A 15081-nucleotide genomic window follows, 5' to 3' on the forward strand; every position below is an offset into this window, starting at 1 on the left:
TAAAATGCTGACATTTGCAAAATTATTTTGGTTTATTGAAAGATTTTCACATTCTTCAGATATTTTTGTGGCTTTTTCCTTCTCCTTTCCAGAACAACTCTAATGCAGGAAATAGGAGAAAATGAGACTGAAGTGACTGAATTTATCCTCATTGGATGGTCCGATAGACCCAAGTCAAGGATGATTTTAATACCAGTTTATATTATTTCCTGTTTTGTAGCAATTGCTGGAAATGGTCTCATTGTCTTAGTAGTCATATGTGATCCACGACTCCACAACCCCATGTACTTTTTCCTATGTAATCTCTCTTTTATTGACCTTGGACTCACAACAACCACAACTCCTCAGTCAATTGCCAATTGTTTAGTGGATAGGCCTGTGATGTCTCTGGCTAGATGTTCTATGCAAATGTATGCTATTCTCTTATTTGGGACAACAGAATGTTTCTTTCTGGTAGTCATGGCTTATGACCGTTTCATTGCCATCTCGAGGCCACTGCACTATACTTTGATCATGAGCAGCACAGTTTGCATTGTGTTAGCTGCTGTTTCATGGTTTCTAGCCTTTCTGTTTACTGTAATTCCTTGCCTTGTAAAGCCAGCCAGATTTTGTGGAAACAATGAAATTGACCACATTGGATGTGAACTTAATCTATCATGAAACTGATTTGTACTGATACCTCTTCAAGCCAGATACAGATTTCTTCCTTTTGCATATTTATTCTCCTTCTTCCCCTTGCCTTTATCCTTTTTTCTTACATGCGCATTCTTCAGTCCATCCTAAGAATGCCTGCAGAAGAGGGCAGAATGAAGGCTTTTTCTACATGTGGGTCCCACCTGTCTGTAGTGACTGTGTATTATAGTGTTGCCATTTTTACATATCTTCTTCCTCCAAATGAGAACATGTGTGAGGCTGAAAAGATACTTTCTATCTTTAATTCTGTATTAATCCCTGTATTCAATCCTTTAGTTTACACCCTTCGAAGTCAAGAGGTTCTGTGGGCACTAGGAAGAATGCTAATGAAGAACAAGTCAGACATGCAATATTGAACTCTGATGCTGCTCATTCAGCTGTCTAATTTCTTTGAAATTAATTGAACAATTTTTTACTTACTTATCTGTTGTTTACTTTCTGTATGAGAAATGTTACAAATCAATGATGGAAGTATTTGAAATCAGCTTCCATTTCAATTTACTAACTGAAACTTTCAAGTATCCTAAATGTGCTTTTTTTTCAAAAAGCCAACTGGACTTTGTATTTCTTTGAAGATTTTTCACTTCTTATCCAAGAAGCTTCTTCAGTTCTTAGATGAGAAGGGAAATGTCTTCAAGAAAAAACAAAGTCCAATTGGCCTTTTGAAAAACACCTTTGAGACATCCATGGCCTGGATGACTGAGAATCTACATAGAGAAACATTTAAGTGGTTATTGCTACTTCTTTTGCCAGAAACTTGCTGAATTGCTTAATGGACACTAAGCACTGGCTGAAAATTTTCCATTTAGAGCTTTTTTTTAACTCACAGAAAAAGTACCACCACATACTATTATTTACTGTTTGGAGCATATTTACAATTTATAAACAAAAGATTCAGGAATGCACCACCCTCAATACGGTTTCCCACCAGAAACTGCACCAATGTGTGCTATCGCTATAGAAAACTATTCTTTGTTTATGGAGGTTCTCTTCCATGCAGAATAGCTCAGAATCTAACACAACATCTCTGTAATGAACTAATTTAGTTCATTATTATTCTCATTCTTTAACTTTATAAGGAGCACACTGACATATATATTTTAACTCCAGTAGCACAGAATTATACTGCTACTCTTCTGAAGTGATTTAAATAACTTAGAAAATGAAATGTTTAACTTGTTCAAGACATGACCAGCTTCAGTTCCCATCATGTATTACTTTGGAAAAAACTTCATGAATACTTTTCATGAATTACAAATTATAGAATATTTGATTGATTTTTTTCCCATTTGAGCCCCATATTGACTGTTAACCTTTTATTTATTTTTTCTTTCACTGCTAGAAATAACATTTCATAACAATGGTGAAACAGTGGTTAGAATGCAGTACTGCAGGCTACTTCTACTGACTGCCAGCTGCCAGCAGTTCAGCAGTTTGGCAGTTTGATTCTCACCAGCTCAAGGTTGACTCAGCCTTCCATCCTTCTGAGGTAAAATGAGGACTCAGAATGTTGTGGGGCAATATGCTAACTCTGTAAACTGCTTAGAGAGGGCTGTAATGCAATGTGAAGTGGTATATAGGTCTAATTGCTATTGCTATTAATTTTAGTATCTCTTGAAAAACATTTTCTAAATTATGGGAAATTATGGTCATGAGAAAATAGCACAAGTAACTTCAAAACTACAAAATATATTCTTAAAGGTGAAAGGAAAAAATAATGAGTCCTATAGGGAATAAATAGTTTATTTTTACATTTTTTAAAAAATACACTGATATTATTAAGCTAATAAAAAAACTTGTTAATATTGAAAATACTCTTTATTAGCCATTAGTACTTGGATTAAAAAGAAGATCCAACAAAGATGGGAATCTATTTTTGAATTTTATTGAATCAGCTATGTCATTTTGTTTTCTCTTTCTTTTCTTTTTGAAATACCATTTGCTATATGAATCGTTCAGGTAAACCAGCACTCTGTTCTACAGGTACTCATATAGCACTTTATTTATCAGCTACATGAACATAGCAGGAGTCCCCAGCAGCCCAAAAAAGAAGAGTCAGAACTGGAAATTTTGCAGTTCTTTCTTGAGTTTTCTGTATGTGACATTTTAAGGATCTTCAGAGGTAACATTTAGGGAGTAAGAAAAGGTAATTACTGCATATTCTTATGCATAGTGTATCTAAAGTGGAACATTCTGTTTAAAGAATATGCTTTTCATATTGATCAATTATAAATTTTCATTCATATATTAATTAAGCATCATTCCAAATTTCTTCTCTTTTCTGAAGCACCCACTTTGTATGCCATATATATGTCTTTCTTACTATCTCTTTAGATACAATATTTGTTTTAATGTTGTAAGTCACACAAAGTCAACTATGTATGATTAGATGACCATATAAATGTGTTAAATAAATCTCTCAGTAAAAGTTTTTTTTTTTTTTTTTTTAAAGTATTGAATGATTATTTTTTATCAATATATTGATTTCCTACTCCTTATGTTGCCAAATCCTTGGTTCCCAAGTATCCAATAAGATGGTTGTAAATCAGCACTCCTGTTATTCTATGCTAATCCCTGGGTGACTTGGCTCCGTTCTTCTCACTCCTTGAAGAGCCAATGCCAAACCACTTCTGAAATCATTGGCAAAAATATAAAAGGGATTAGTCCAGCAAGAGTCAACACTGACTTGAAAGCATACAGAAACTGGCTGGGCTACCAGGACAGCATGGGAGGGTGCAGGGAAGGCAGGCAAGCAGGCTGGGCTGCTAGGACCATGTGGGAGGCTGCAGGGAGGGCAAACAACAGGCTGGGCTGCCTGGACCACGTGGGAAGGTAGGCAAGCAGGCTGGGCCACGGGACCATGTTGGAGGCTGCAGGGAGGGCAAACAACAGGCTGGGCTGCCTGGACCACGTGGGAAGGTAGGCAAGCAGGCTGGGCCACGGGACCATGTTGGAGGCAGCTGGGCGAGGAGTGAAGGAAGACTCACCAGCAGTGGTGGGTTGCCTCCAGTTCGCCTGGTTCTATAGAACCAGTAGTAAAACCAGCGGGAGGCTCTGCCCACTGACCCTGATGTCATCAGAACATGCACATATGCAGAAGAGAGAGAGAGCGCACGTGGCCCCATTGCGAACTGGTAGTAAAGGTAAGTAAAACCCGCCCCTGCTCACCAGGCAGAGATCAGCTGGTTGAGGCAAGCAAGGGAACCAGTTACATAGCAGCAGAAGCTATGCCTTGGTGTGACTCTATGCACTGGCCAAGACAGGCAAGGCGAGATAAGGAGTGACTGAGAGGTGAGGGGGGAGGGGCCAGCCAGTGGTGCAATTTGCCAGTTTTCCCCAACTGCACAAAATCTTAACAACCTGCCCTCCTCCTCTTTATGACAACCTCTCAAATATTGGAATACTGCTATCATGTCCACCCTAGTCCTTCTTTTCTCTAGACTTGCCAAACCAAAATCCTGCAACAGTTCTTCATATGTTTTAGTCTCTTAGGTCTTTATTCATCTTAGTTGCTCTAATGTTATGGCTTGCTGATGAGAGCTAAATAGCTTGAAATAGATCTATGCCAGTCTCTTTTTATTTCTTTGTTGGTAAAATAAAGCTTCAACATGCACAATTTTTTTTTAATGTTTCTGGTTTTTAATATATAAGTCAATAAAGCTGTTTGGAGTCAGGTGACTTCTAAATAAATAAGAAACTAAAGAAACTATTGTAACTTTTAGGTTTTTTTATTTTGTTAAATTAGCATTTTTTTGCAAAACTTTTTTTTAAAATTCAATTAAAAGTGAAGATAGAATTCTCCAAAAATAAGTAATGAAACCCCTGAATGTTTTGTTTGTAAGGAAGAAAATATATCTATTCAGGTATATAATATTACTCTTTGCATTTAATTCTTTTTCTTATTCAATCTTTGCAAAAAAAAAAAAGAAGAAGAATTGCCCATAGTGGAAAAAAGTCATCTTCATCTCAACTGTATATTTTCAGTGTTTGGTTACATCTATATATTTTTACAAATAATAGAAACAGAGAATATGGAGAAGGTAAATAAGACTGCATTGAATTTATCCTTATTGGCTTTTCAGGTTGACCAAAACCAAGTTTGAGATTAATGGTTTTCCTGGTAATTATATACTGTGTAACAGTGGTGGGAAATGGCCTTATTATCTTGATCACCACAATGGATCTTCATCTCCACAAACCCATAGACCTTTTTCTCACCAATTTATCCTTCCTTGATATAATCTATTTAACATCCTCAATCCCCCAGAACATTGAAAATCTTCAACTGGACAGACCTTCCATCACCTTTTCATTGTGTTTTTTTTCAAATGAGTATTAGTGTATGGTTAGGAATAACTGAAGGTTTCCTCTTGGCTGTTATGGCTTATGATCGGCATATAGCAATTTTTGCTCCTCTGCATTATACAATAACCATGAGCAAAAACCAGTGTATTCAGTTAGCAGTTGGGACATGGTCTGTTGGCTTAGTTTCAGGAGTAATTCCCATTTATGTGATACCAGCAGACTTTTGTGGGAATAATATGATTGATCATTTTTCCTATAAACTCAAAGCCGTTTTCAAGTTTATATGCTCAGATACTTCTTTGAATCAGGTAATAATAATAATAATAATAATAATAATAATAATAATAACAACAACAACAACAACAACAACAACAACAATAATAATAATAATAATAATAATAATAATAATAATAATAATTTTATTTCTATACCGCCCTTATCCCGAAGGACTCAGGGCGGTGTACAGCCTATTTAAAAACACAGAAACAAAACAACAGTTAAAATTTAAAATCATTAAATAATTAGGCTCCAATTAAAATCCCAGAAATTTAAAATACCCTAATTTAAAACGTTATGTTAATAGCCCGGCCTGGCGGAACAACAGGGTCTTCAGAGCACAGCGAAACACCCGGAGGTCGGAGATCTTACGTATTTCCGGGGGCAGTTCATTCCACAGGGCTGGGGCTCCCACAGAGAAGGCCCTCCCCCTGGGTGTCGCCAGCCGACATAACTTGGCCGATGGCACCCTGAGGAGACCCTCTCTGTGGGAGCGGACTGGTCGGTGGGAGGCTATTGGTGGTAGGAGTCGGTCTCGAAGGTACCGGGTCCTATGCCATGGAGCGCATGGAGGTAATTATGCTACTCACAGGAATTCTCACATTTCTTGGCCCCTTTGCCTTTATTCTTTTCTCTTATCTGCAGTTGTTGTGGTAATTCTGAAAATTCAGTCTGGAAGTAGAAGATTAAAAGCTTTCTCTATATGTGTATCACATTTGATAGTAGTATCAATTTTCTATGACACAACTATGTTCTCATATTTCCAACCTCAAACTAAGAACATGCAAGAGATGGGACAAAATACTGTATTTTTTTTTTTTTTACTATAAGACGCACTGGTGTATAAGACACACCAAGATTTTGAAGAGGTAAGCAAGAAAAAAAGTGTTTGCCCTCCCATCCCCCAGGAGCACTCGGCTTCCCAAAGACTTTGCACGCCCTGTGTTTGTGAAAAACAAGTCCATTTTTCACAAAAACGGGACATGCGGGGCAAGACTTTAGGAGGCCAAAAATGGTTGTATTCGGTATATAAGACACACTAACATTTCCACCCGCCAAGAAGCAATGGATGGAAACTAATCAACCTAGAAACAACCTAGAACTAAGGAGAAATTCCCTGACAGAAAAATTAGTCAGTGGAACAACTTGGCTCCAGAAGTTGTGAATGCTCTAACACAGGAAGTTTTAAAGAAGAGATTGGACAACAGTTTGGGTATAGGGTATATAGTTTCCTGCCAGAGCTGGAAGTTGAACACAGGTGTCAAACTCAAGGCCTGGCATCCAGATCCAGCCCACGGGGTGCTTAGATATGAGGGCCATCCTGGAAACAGCAGACCAGCCTGCAGTGCTTCTGCCAACAATAATGAACTTGGGAGGGTTGTGTACGACCCTCTCAATCTCTGTTTTCACTGGCAGAGAGTTGCAGGAGGCTGTCACAGCCAAAATGGAGCTTGGGAATCTGTTTTCACTGACAGAGCACTTGGGCCACCACAGGTACACCTGGCATGAGTGACATCGAGCTGGCCATGCCCACCTTGGCCACCCCCCCAGGTCGAATACAACCCTGATATGGCCCTCAATGAAATTGAGTTTGACACTCCTCAACTAGAAGATCCTTCTAATACTTGTATTGTGTTATTCTATCATTTTATGTCACTTTGGCTAACTAGCGTTTCTTCTCAATATAAATTTACTTATATTATTTAAATATATAGTTTACATTCTCTGAGTTTAATGGAGCTTCCTCTACAAAGATATCCTAACATTCAATATGTAATTAATATTTTCAAGAGCCTGATATTTAAAATTATTGTTTGCCACCAATGGCAAACCAATGGATGGTCAATTGAAAGGAGAATATTGAGGCAACAGCTCTAATTATTTTGAAGAATGAGAATCAAACCACTTTTGAGGTAAAAAAGGGAATGTTTTGTATTGCAGGCTGCAGTTAGTTAAGTAACTGAAAATATTATTTCCTACTGTTGTTTTTAATGTAATAGAATCTATTGATGACAGTGCTGGCTCCAAGAAGCCTCAAGGAGTTGATTGTGTTATTGTATTCTGATTCAGTACTGAGTTGTTGTATGTCATCCAGATTTCTTTATGTACAATGCACCAAGAGCCTTGGTGGCACAGCAGACTAAAGTGCTGTTAAGTAACACCAGCTGCCTGCAATTACTGCAAGTTCAAATCTCACCAGGCTCAAGGTTGACTCAGCCTTCCATCCTTTCGAGGTAGGTAAAATGAAGACCCAGATTGTGGGGGCAATAAGCTGACTTTGTATAAAAAAGAACACTGCTGGGGGGTGGCGAAAGCCCTACTAAGCAGGTATATACAAAAGTATGAAGGCTATTGCTTAACACATTGTAAGCCGCCCTGAGTCTCCGGAGAAGGGCAGCATATAAATTGAACCAATAAATAAATAAATGATAAATAAAATGAATTTAGTCACCTCCCCTTTTTTTTGCATGTCAGTGGTGGGGGGAGAGGGAAAATCTTCCAAATACAATGGCAAAGCAGGAATAGGGAGCATATAGATGCAAGACTCATGCTTCTGAAGGAAAAATAATTATTTGGAAAAAAATGGAGGTAAGATATACTGGTAAGAGACTAACAAAGATGTAACATATTTGATTAACAAAACTCAAGGGTGTGAACACATATCAGGAAATTATTAAAAAAGACCCATGGAATTGTTTTATAACAATTGCAATTGAAAAGTCTTTTATTGAACAGAACAGACACTACTTTAATATTCGTCCAGTTGAGGGTGGTTAAACTTACCTCACACAATGGCTACGACTAAATGAAGGCAATGTTATGATGATCTAGAAGAAAGGATCTTATCAGGGGCTGTTTAACTGAAAGCTAGGTGCAAGGGAATAAAGGTTCTATGATTCTACAATTTTTGTGACTTATTCCTTTTCCTCAACAGTTTGGATCACAATCAAAATCCTGTGTATTCCATATAGAAAAAAGGAGAAAGGAAGGGAAAATCAGGAAAATAAAAATTCATTGCAGCCCAGATGCTGGGAGTAAAAAAATAATCCTAAGCAATTTTAAAAAGATCATATTGGTGGGAGCAGACTGAGTCTCCAAGAGGATATCATTCCACAGACTAAGAACAATCAGAAAGTACTTTCTGGGTCCTATACCATGACACTTTTTAATAGACAGGACCTGGAAGATGCCTGCTGTAGCCAATATTCTTTCCATTCTGAACCACAACCTGAAACCCAAGTAATCTCTCCACCATTTTCCATAGAAAGGGAAAGTTGGAGTCTGGAACATTCACCCTCAAAGTATTGATTATTTGAGGGTGAATCTTCATTTGAATATTATGCCACCTGAAATAAATGCTTACATAGTCCTTTCCTTTATAAAGTGCATAAAACAAAGCTGTAATCTGGACTTGAAGACTTCCAGAGATATTGTAGAAACATATAACAGAAACAGAATTTTGTAACTTCTTCTTTCATATACTTTTTTCTATATATTTCTGTGTTTCTTCATATAGTATAAATTAAGAGCTTGGGGAAATGAGACACATACAAAATTCTAGTATGTAGAATAAATAATCACTATTCATTTTTTTTTCCTATTTATGTCTGGGTTCCTATAAACTGTCAAAGCCTGATAGTACTGACAAAGGTTCATTGCAGAAATATTCCATTTACCATTGTCCAGGCAAAGTAGCAATAGCTTGATTTGAATGCTGTAGGTAATCAGGTGCATTTAATAAACTTCCGGCTGCCAAACTTTCATAGAGTTTTTCTTCTCATTTTTTTTAATGAAATGTTTTTTTAACCGTATGTGGTTTAGGATTCCATTTTTTTTCCTAAGCACATTATTAATAAAATAAAACCATAATATGGTTTCCTAGGTTTGGTGTTTGCAGAAGACAACTGACTAGGGGAAGTAGCTAGGTAACCCAATACATATTAAAGCTGTTCCTTTCTTCTATCATCGTAATTGTATTTATATAACATGCTGTTCCCTGAAATTTGATATATTAATTAAGATGGAAATACTTTATATTCTTAAAGTATTTCAATATTAAATAATCTAATTTAAAAGTTAAATCAATCAAAAATTCTGTGAATCACCTTAAAATGTATTTTTATAAAGGAAGTTTACAAAAGAATACACTGATTAAGAAAATGCCTCTTTGTAATCATGACCAAATTTGAAGCAACTCTAACTTATATTACATTAGTTAATCTAGTTAACAAAAGAATTGTAAACAAAGTTGTTGCCTAAGAACTGTTTCAATTATAAAGATATATATAAAACATATCAAAACAATTTCTCAAACTACAATCATTTTTGCTCTTGAAAATAAGCTCTATTCAAGAGAGTTGCATTTTACCTGATTCATAAACATATATTATTCAGCATTTTAAAGATTTTGTTATACGGTCAGTAAAATCATTTTTTGTCTTTATACCTAAAATGTTAGTAACTTTTAGGAAATATAGTGAATATTTTCTTCACTGCTCCCTTTACTTCTTTGTTCCTTAAACTATAGACAATGGGATTGACCAAAGGAGTGAGTAGAGTATAGAACAGGGAGAACAGTTTCTTTGGATTACTCAGTGAATTTAAATTTGGTAAGACATAAACTATTATCAGGGAGCCATAGAAACAACCTACCACTGTGAGATGAGAGGAACAAGTTGAGAATGCCTTTTGTTTTCCTTTTATGGATGGGATTCTCAAAATGTTCTTAATTATGCAAATGTAAGAGGTCAAAGTTATAATAAATGGAGCCAGAGTTCCTATGAAGGAAATAATGAAAGCTGTAATTTCCACCAGGGTGGTATCATCACACGAGAGCCTTATCAATGGGATCAAATCACAGAAAAAATGGTTAATTTTGTTGGGTCCACAGAAACTCAGTTTAGATACGAAGTATATGATAAAACTTATAAACAACGAACCACTTATCCATGACCCAGTAATAAGCAGGATGCAAGTTTTACTATCCATAAGCATTGTATAATGCAATGGTTTGCATATTGCTAAATAGCGGTCATAAGACATTACCGCCAGAAAATAGCATTCTGTAGTTGCAAGATACCCAAAGAAATAAAGTTGTGCAAAGCATCCTCTAATAGAAATAGTGCTATCTCCACTCAGAAACCTGACCAGAATCCTTGGCATGATGGCGCAACTATAGCAAATCTCTAGGCAAGACAAGTTTCCCAGAAAGAAATACATGGGTGTGTGAAGTTGTCGGTCTACAATCACTAGAAGGACAATAAGAATATTTCCAGTCATAGTTATAAGATAGATGAGTAGAAAGAATGTAGAAAGCAAAGGCTGAAATTCCCCAGTGTTGAAATCCAGAAGAATAAACATCATGGGAATTGTTTGATTTTCTCCATCTGGATTACTTTTTGCAGACATCTGAATAAAAACAAACAGCAACAACCAATTTAAAGGGATTGTTTTAAATTATCATTTTGCTAGGATTTTTGCTTGAAAATATGCAAAGTTAAGTTAGAAGTAGTCAATAGTGATGCAGTCCATTGTATTCTTATTTTAATAAATTCCAACATATATACAATTAATTAATTTTCTCATTTTTAACTTAGGTATGATGAGAATAAAAGCAGTTCTCTAAGGAACTCATGCATCTAGCATATAGCTGAGGCCAAGGCCAAACAAAGAATAAACAAATTCACAAATAATTGCTGGATCCAAGACTCACAGACTGAATTTTAATGTTAGGACAAAGGTTGTTCTCCAAAATTTTATTTTATCATTTTATGAGTATTTCATAACAAAATATTTCAGAGATCATCAGACAAATAATTTTTTAAAATGTGCATATTGACATCTCCACTCATTTTAATTATATATCACACCTGAAAACATTTGAGACACTCGATTGTTATATTTATGCTAAAAATATTATAAATGATTTTTTTTTAAAAAAGTAGCCCTCCATATCTATCAAACAAATATGGACTTGAAATGGATATGTGGATTTTAATTTCCATAATTCCTAAAAGTGATTATGGAGCCGAATTTCATGTTCCTGGAAATCATCCATCCTAAATAAATAGATGACTGTTTTAACTATGTATTGTTTAGAAGAATCTATAAGATCAATACATGGATAGGACATAATAAGAAATAATATTTATGCAGAGGACTATGTGGGAGATAAAACGATAAACTTTTAAAAGAATTATCAATTAAATGTTTAGATAAATGGATTCAAGTGATTATGACAAGAATAATACTTTTATAATCCCCCTCCAAATCTGCTGGCAAACTGTAGATATATATACCACTGTAATAAAATTTCTTCATCTGCTTCTTGACAATGCTTCCAATTTTTGAGATGGAAATCCTAGAGAGAAAAATTTCATTGTTTAAATAAGTAAATAAATAAATAAATTTAAGTGTTTTAAATTAAACAATCTTTCTCTGTCTCTCCCCCTCCCTCCCTCTTTCTCGCTCTTTCTCTCTCTTTCTCTGTACAATTACCTTAAAATCTGTACGCCCTAGAAAGTTGCTAACTTGCTTTTTACCAACTATAAATTATTAAGATTATAGAAAGAACCGAAAAATAACTGTATGAGGTTTTCAAGATACAGCTGCTCACTATGGATGCTGTTGGAAACCATTCTGTTAATATCCATTCTGTATTGAATGCTTCAGAACATCTGTCCTGGATATCCTTTGAAAACATCTATTTTTATGAGAATGTACATGAGGATGTTTCTGTGAACTGAATAACATTCATCTTAAAAAAAAAAAAAAACTTGGAAAACTTCCATATCATTAGTGTTAACTCCCAGTGGTTTCGTTAAATCAAATGCCATGAAATCCCTCCCTAAAAATAAATGGTTCATCCATTTACTATATGTGTGTGTGTGTGTGTGTGTGTGTGTGTGTGTATGTATGTATGTATGTATGTATGTATACAATATTTGTTTTTCTTTCTTTTTCGTAAAACAAATATTGTACCTTTACAGGGAGGATATATGAGATGAGGGTGTGGCTAACTGATGAGTTCTTATAAGGCCGAAATAGATCTATCTTAGTCTCCCAATGGGCAGCAAAGGGTCTGCTGGCTGCCAGAAGGAAAAAAAGCCCAGAAACTAGTGAATTGTGATTTCACTGAACTAGGGCTGCATAATATCTTGGTTTACGTAGGTGGAACCTGTCTAGAGAGAAATATATTTGTATTTGCTATCTATTTTATTTTCTCTTCTTTTGTCTTTCCTCAGATATTACTCTGCATAGGAATATGTAATCCAGATGCCCTGAGATAAACTGAGATTCACACAGGGGGTCCATGGCTGTATCCAGTGGTGAAATCCAAATTTTTCTACTACCAGTTCTATGGGCGTGGCTTGGTGGGCATGGCAGGGGAAGGTTACTGCAAAATCTCCATTCCCTCCGCACTCTGGGGCCAGTCAGTGGTGGTATTTGCTGGTTCTCCAACTACTCAAAATTTCCACTACCGGTTCTCTGAACTCTTCAAAATTTCTGCTACTGGTTCTCCAGAACCTGTCAGAACCTGCTAGATTTCACCCCTGGCTGTATCCATAGCTTCTTGGGCCTTTGCTCATTTCTACTAGATTTGATATTCAAGAGAACTGATTATGCTTCCAAACATACTATTTCCATTTGTTATGCCTTACTCGTTCATCAATTGCTGTGTAGGAAAAATAACATCAAGAGGTCTAAATCTTTATTTTGGAGCAGAAAAAAAATGAACAAGTTTTCAACCTCATAATTGTCATTCTATAAAACTTCAAAGATCACTTATTTCTGTATGTACAAATCTTCTGTATACTAAAGGCACAAGATAAAAGCATAATTTATTAAGAGTCAATACTGAAGCTGAAATTGTATAGTGCCATGATAGCACAGTGGTTAGAATGCAATATTGTAGGCTAGCTCAGTTCATTGATAGGAGCTCAAGGTTAACTCAGCCTTTTATCTTTCCAAGCTCAGTAAAATGAAGACCCAGAATGTTGGAGGCAAAATCCTGACTCCATAAACATCTTAGAGAGGGTTATAAAACACTCTGAAGCAGTATATAAGTTTATACTGCTGTTGCTATTGCTATGTGTATTTACTTTATTTTAGCTACAATTAGTCCTTGGAATACAACCATAATGGAGCCTACCCTTTATGATCATATATTGTGATGGTTATAAAATAAATTGGTCACATAACTGACTCAATTTCATGATTTTTTTCTGGGCACGTAAGCAAACACAGGGGTCATAAAGCAAATGCCACTAAGTCATTAAACCAATAACATGGTCATTAAGTAATAACAGTGTCATTAAGCACTCCATGGCATCAGGCCTAGCTATCTCCGAGACCGCCTGCTGCTACCGACGACCTCCCATCGTCCCGTGCGCTCCCACAGAGAGGGCCTCCTCAGGGTGCCATCAGCCAATCAATGTAGGCTGGTGACCCCCAGGAGGAGGGTTTTCTCTGTGGGGGCACCTACCCTCTGGAATCAGTTGCCCCCAGAGATAAGGACAATCCAAGACCTTAGTGCCTTCCGCCGTGCCCTTAAAATCCACTTTTTCCAGCAAGCCGGGCTGGCTTAAGAAGAAATTTTAAATGTTTTAATTGGTTTGTATTTTTAATTTTGGGCCAAATTTATATATATGTTAATTGTTTTTTAATATTTGTATTTCATGTTTTTTAATTCTGACTGTAAACCGCCCTGAGTCCTCAGGGAGAAGGGCGTTATATAAATTTAAAAATAAAAAAAATAAAAAAGTAGACCAACAATTCACAATGGGTGTGGGTTTGCCAAGCATTGGAAATTAATGCCTATTTTGGGGGGAAAGCCATCATCAAATGTGATCACATAACCTCAGGATGCTGCAAATGGCTGTGTTGCTTGGTGTCTGAAGTTTAGTCACATGACTGCAAAGGGAGCCTGACTATCCAAACTTCAAATACAGTTCATAACCCAAATTATTCAGTATTCAAATATCAATAGATCAAAATTCTAAGATACTCTTTTACCAAATGTGTGATGATATGACAATATGTGACTATTTAATTTAGCCACCCAGAGTCCCTCAGAAGTTGGGCGGCATAAAAATGCGACTAATAAATAAATAAATAAATAAATTAATTAATTAATTTGCATGCTATTCTCAGATACTCTAATATCCAAATGAACATTGTTAAAAAAATCAATTCACTACATGTTTATTTTGTGTTATATTTGACTTTTTATAAAAGAAGTCACAAACCTTAAGTATCCACATATTTTAATGGCATTTTTATTACCTGAATTCCTATATTTACATATTTTGTAGTGAAGACTATTAAGTAGTTTTAAAATAGACATGAATAGGAAAAAACCTTAATCCAGAATCATAGAACATTTCTATCATAAAACCCAACATACAAACATTTCTACCTCCACCTGTTTTGTAGAATGTTAGCAATTGGACAGATAACAGAATAACAGAGAGTTGGAATGGACCTTGGAGGTCCTCTACTCCAACCCCCTTGAAAGCTTTCTATTCAGCCTCTTTGAATTCTTGGTTCCTCTGATATATTTGTTAAGACATAGATGGGCCTGAAGGAACCATAAAAATAGAAAACCACTGAAAATAGCAACTAAAGAATGTCTAAAACAGAGAAAAAATGTTTACTTCTGTTGGGTCCACAAAACTTAGCTGATATACAAGAAAATAATGTTTATACATTTGAGAGTCTTATGCATGTTCCACTTAAAAGCAAGATGGAATTTTATTCATCAGCTCTCCAAATTAGGTCTAAGTTGAAAACCAAAGCCAATATTAC

At 35.9% G+C, this 15081-nt stretch overlaps 1 protein-coding gene across 1 annotated transcript; it reads right to left on the reverse strand.

Annotated features, from left to right (window-relative positions):
- Nucleotides 1–9674: 9674 nt before the first annotated feature.
- On the reverse strand, nucleotides 9675–10569 carry LOC117668905 (olfactory receptor 6B1-like). Its single transcript, XM_034422959.3, has one exon. The coding sequence runs from the start codon at nucleotides 10552–10554 to the stop codon at nucleotides 9730–9732; it is 825 nt and encodes a 274-aa protein (XP_034278850.2). The 5' UTR covers nucleotides 10555–10569; the 3' UTR covers nucleotides 9675–9729.
- Between the last annotated feature and the right edge of the window lie 4512 nt (nucleotides 10570–15081).

Source organism: Pantherophis guttatus, chromosome 4 (assembly GCF_059756535.1).
Source record: "Pantherophis guttatus breed Tessera chromosome 4, ASM5975653v1, whole genome shotgun sequence".
NCBI lineage: Eukaryota > Metazoa > Chordata > Lepidosauria > Squamata > Colubridae > Pantherophis > Pantherophis guttatus.

Excerpts from the sequence above, each read along its gene's own strand:
- LOC117668905 (XM_034422959.3), bottom strand. The coding sequence starts at position 10,554 with ATGACTGGAAATATTCTTATTGTCCTTCTAGTGATTGTAGACCGACAA.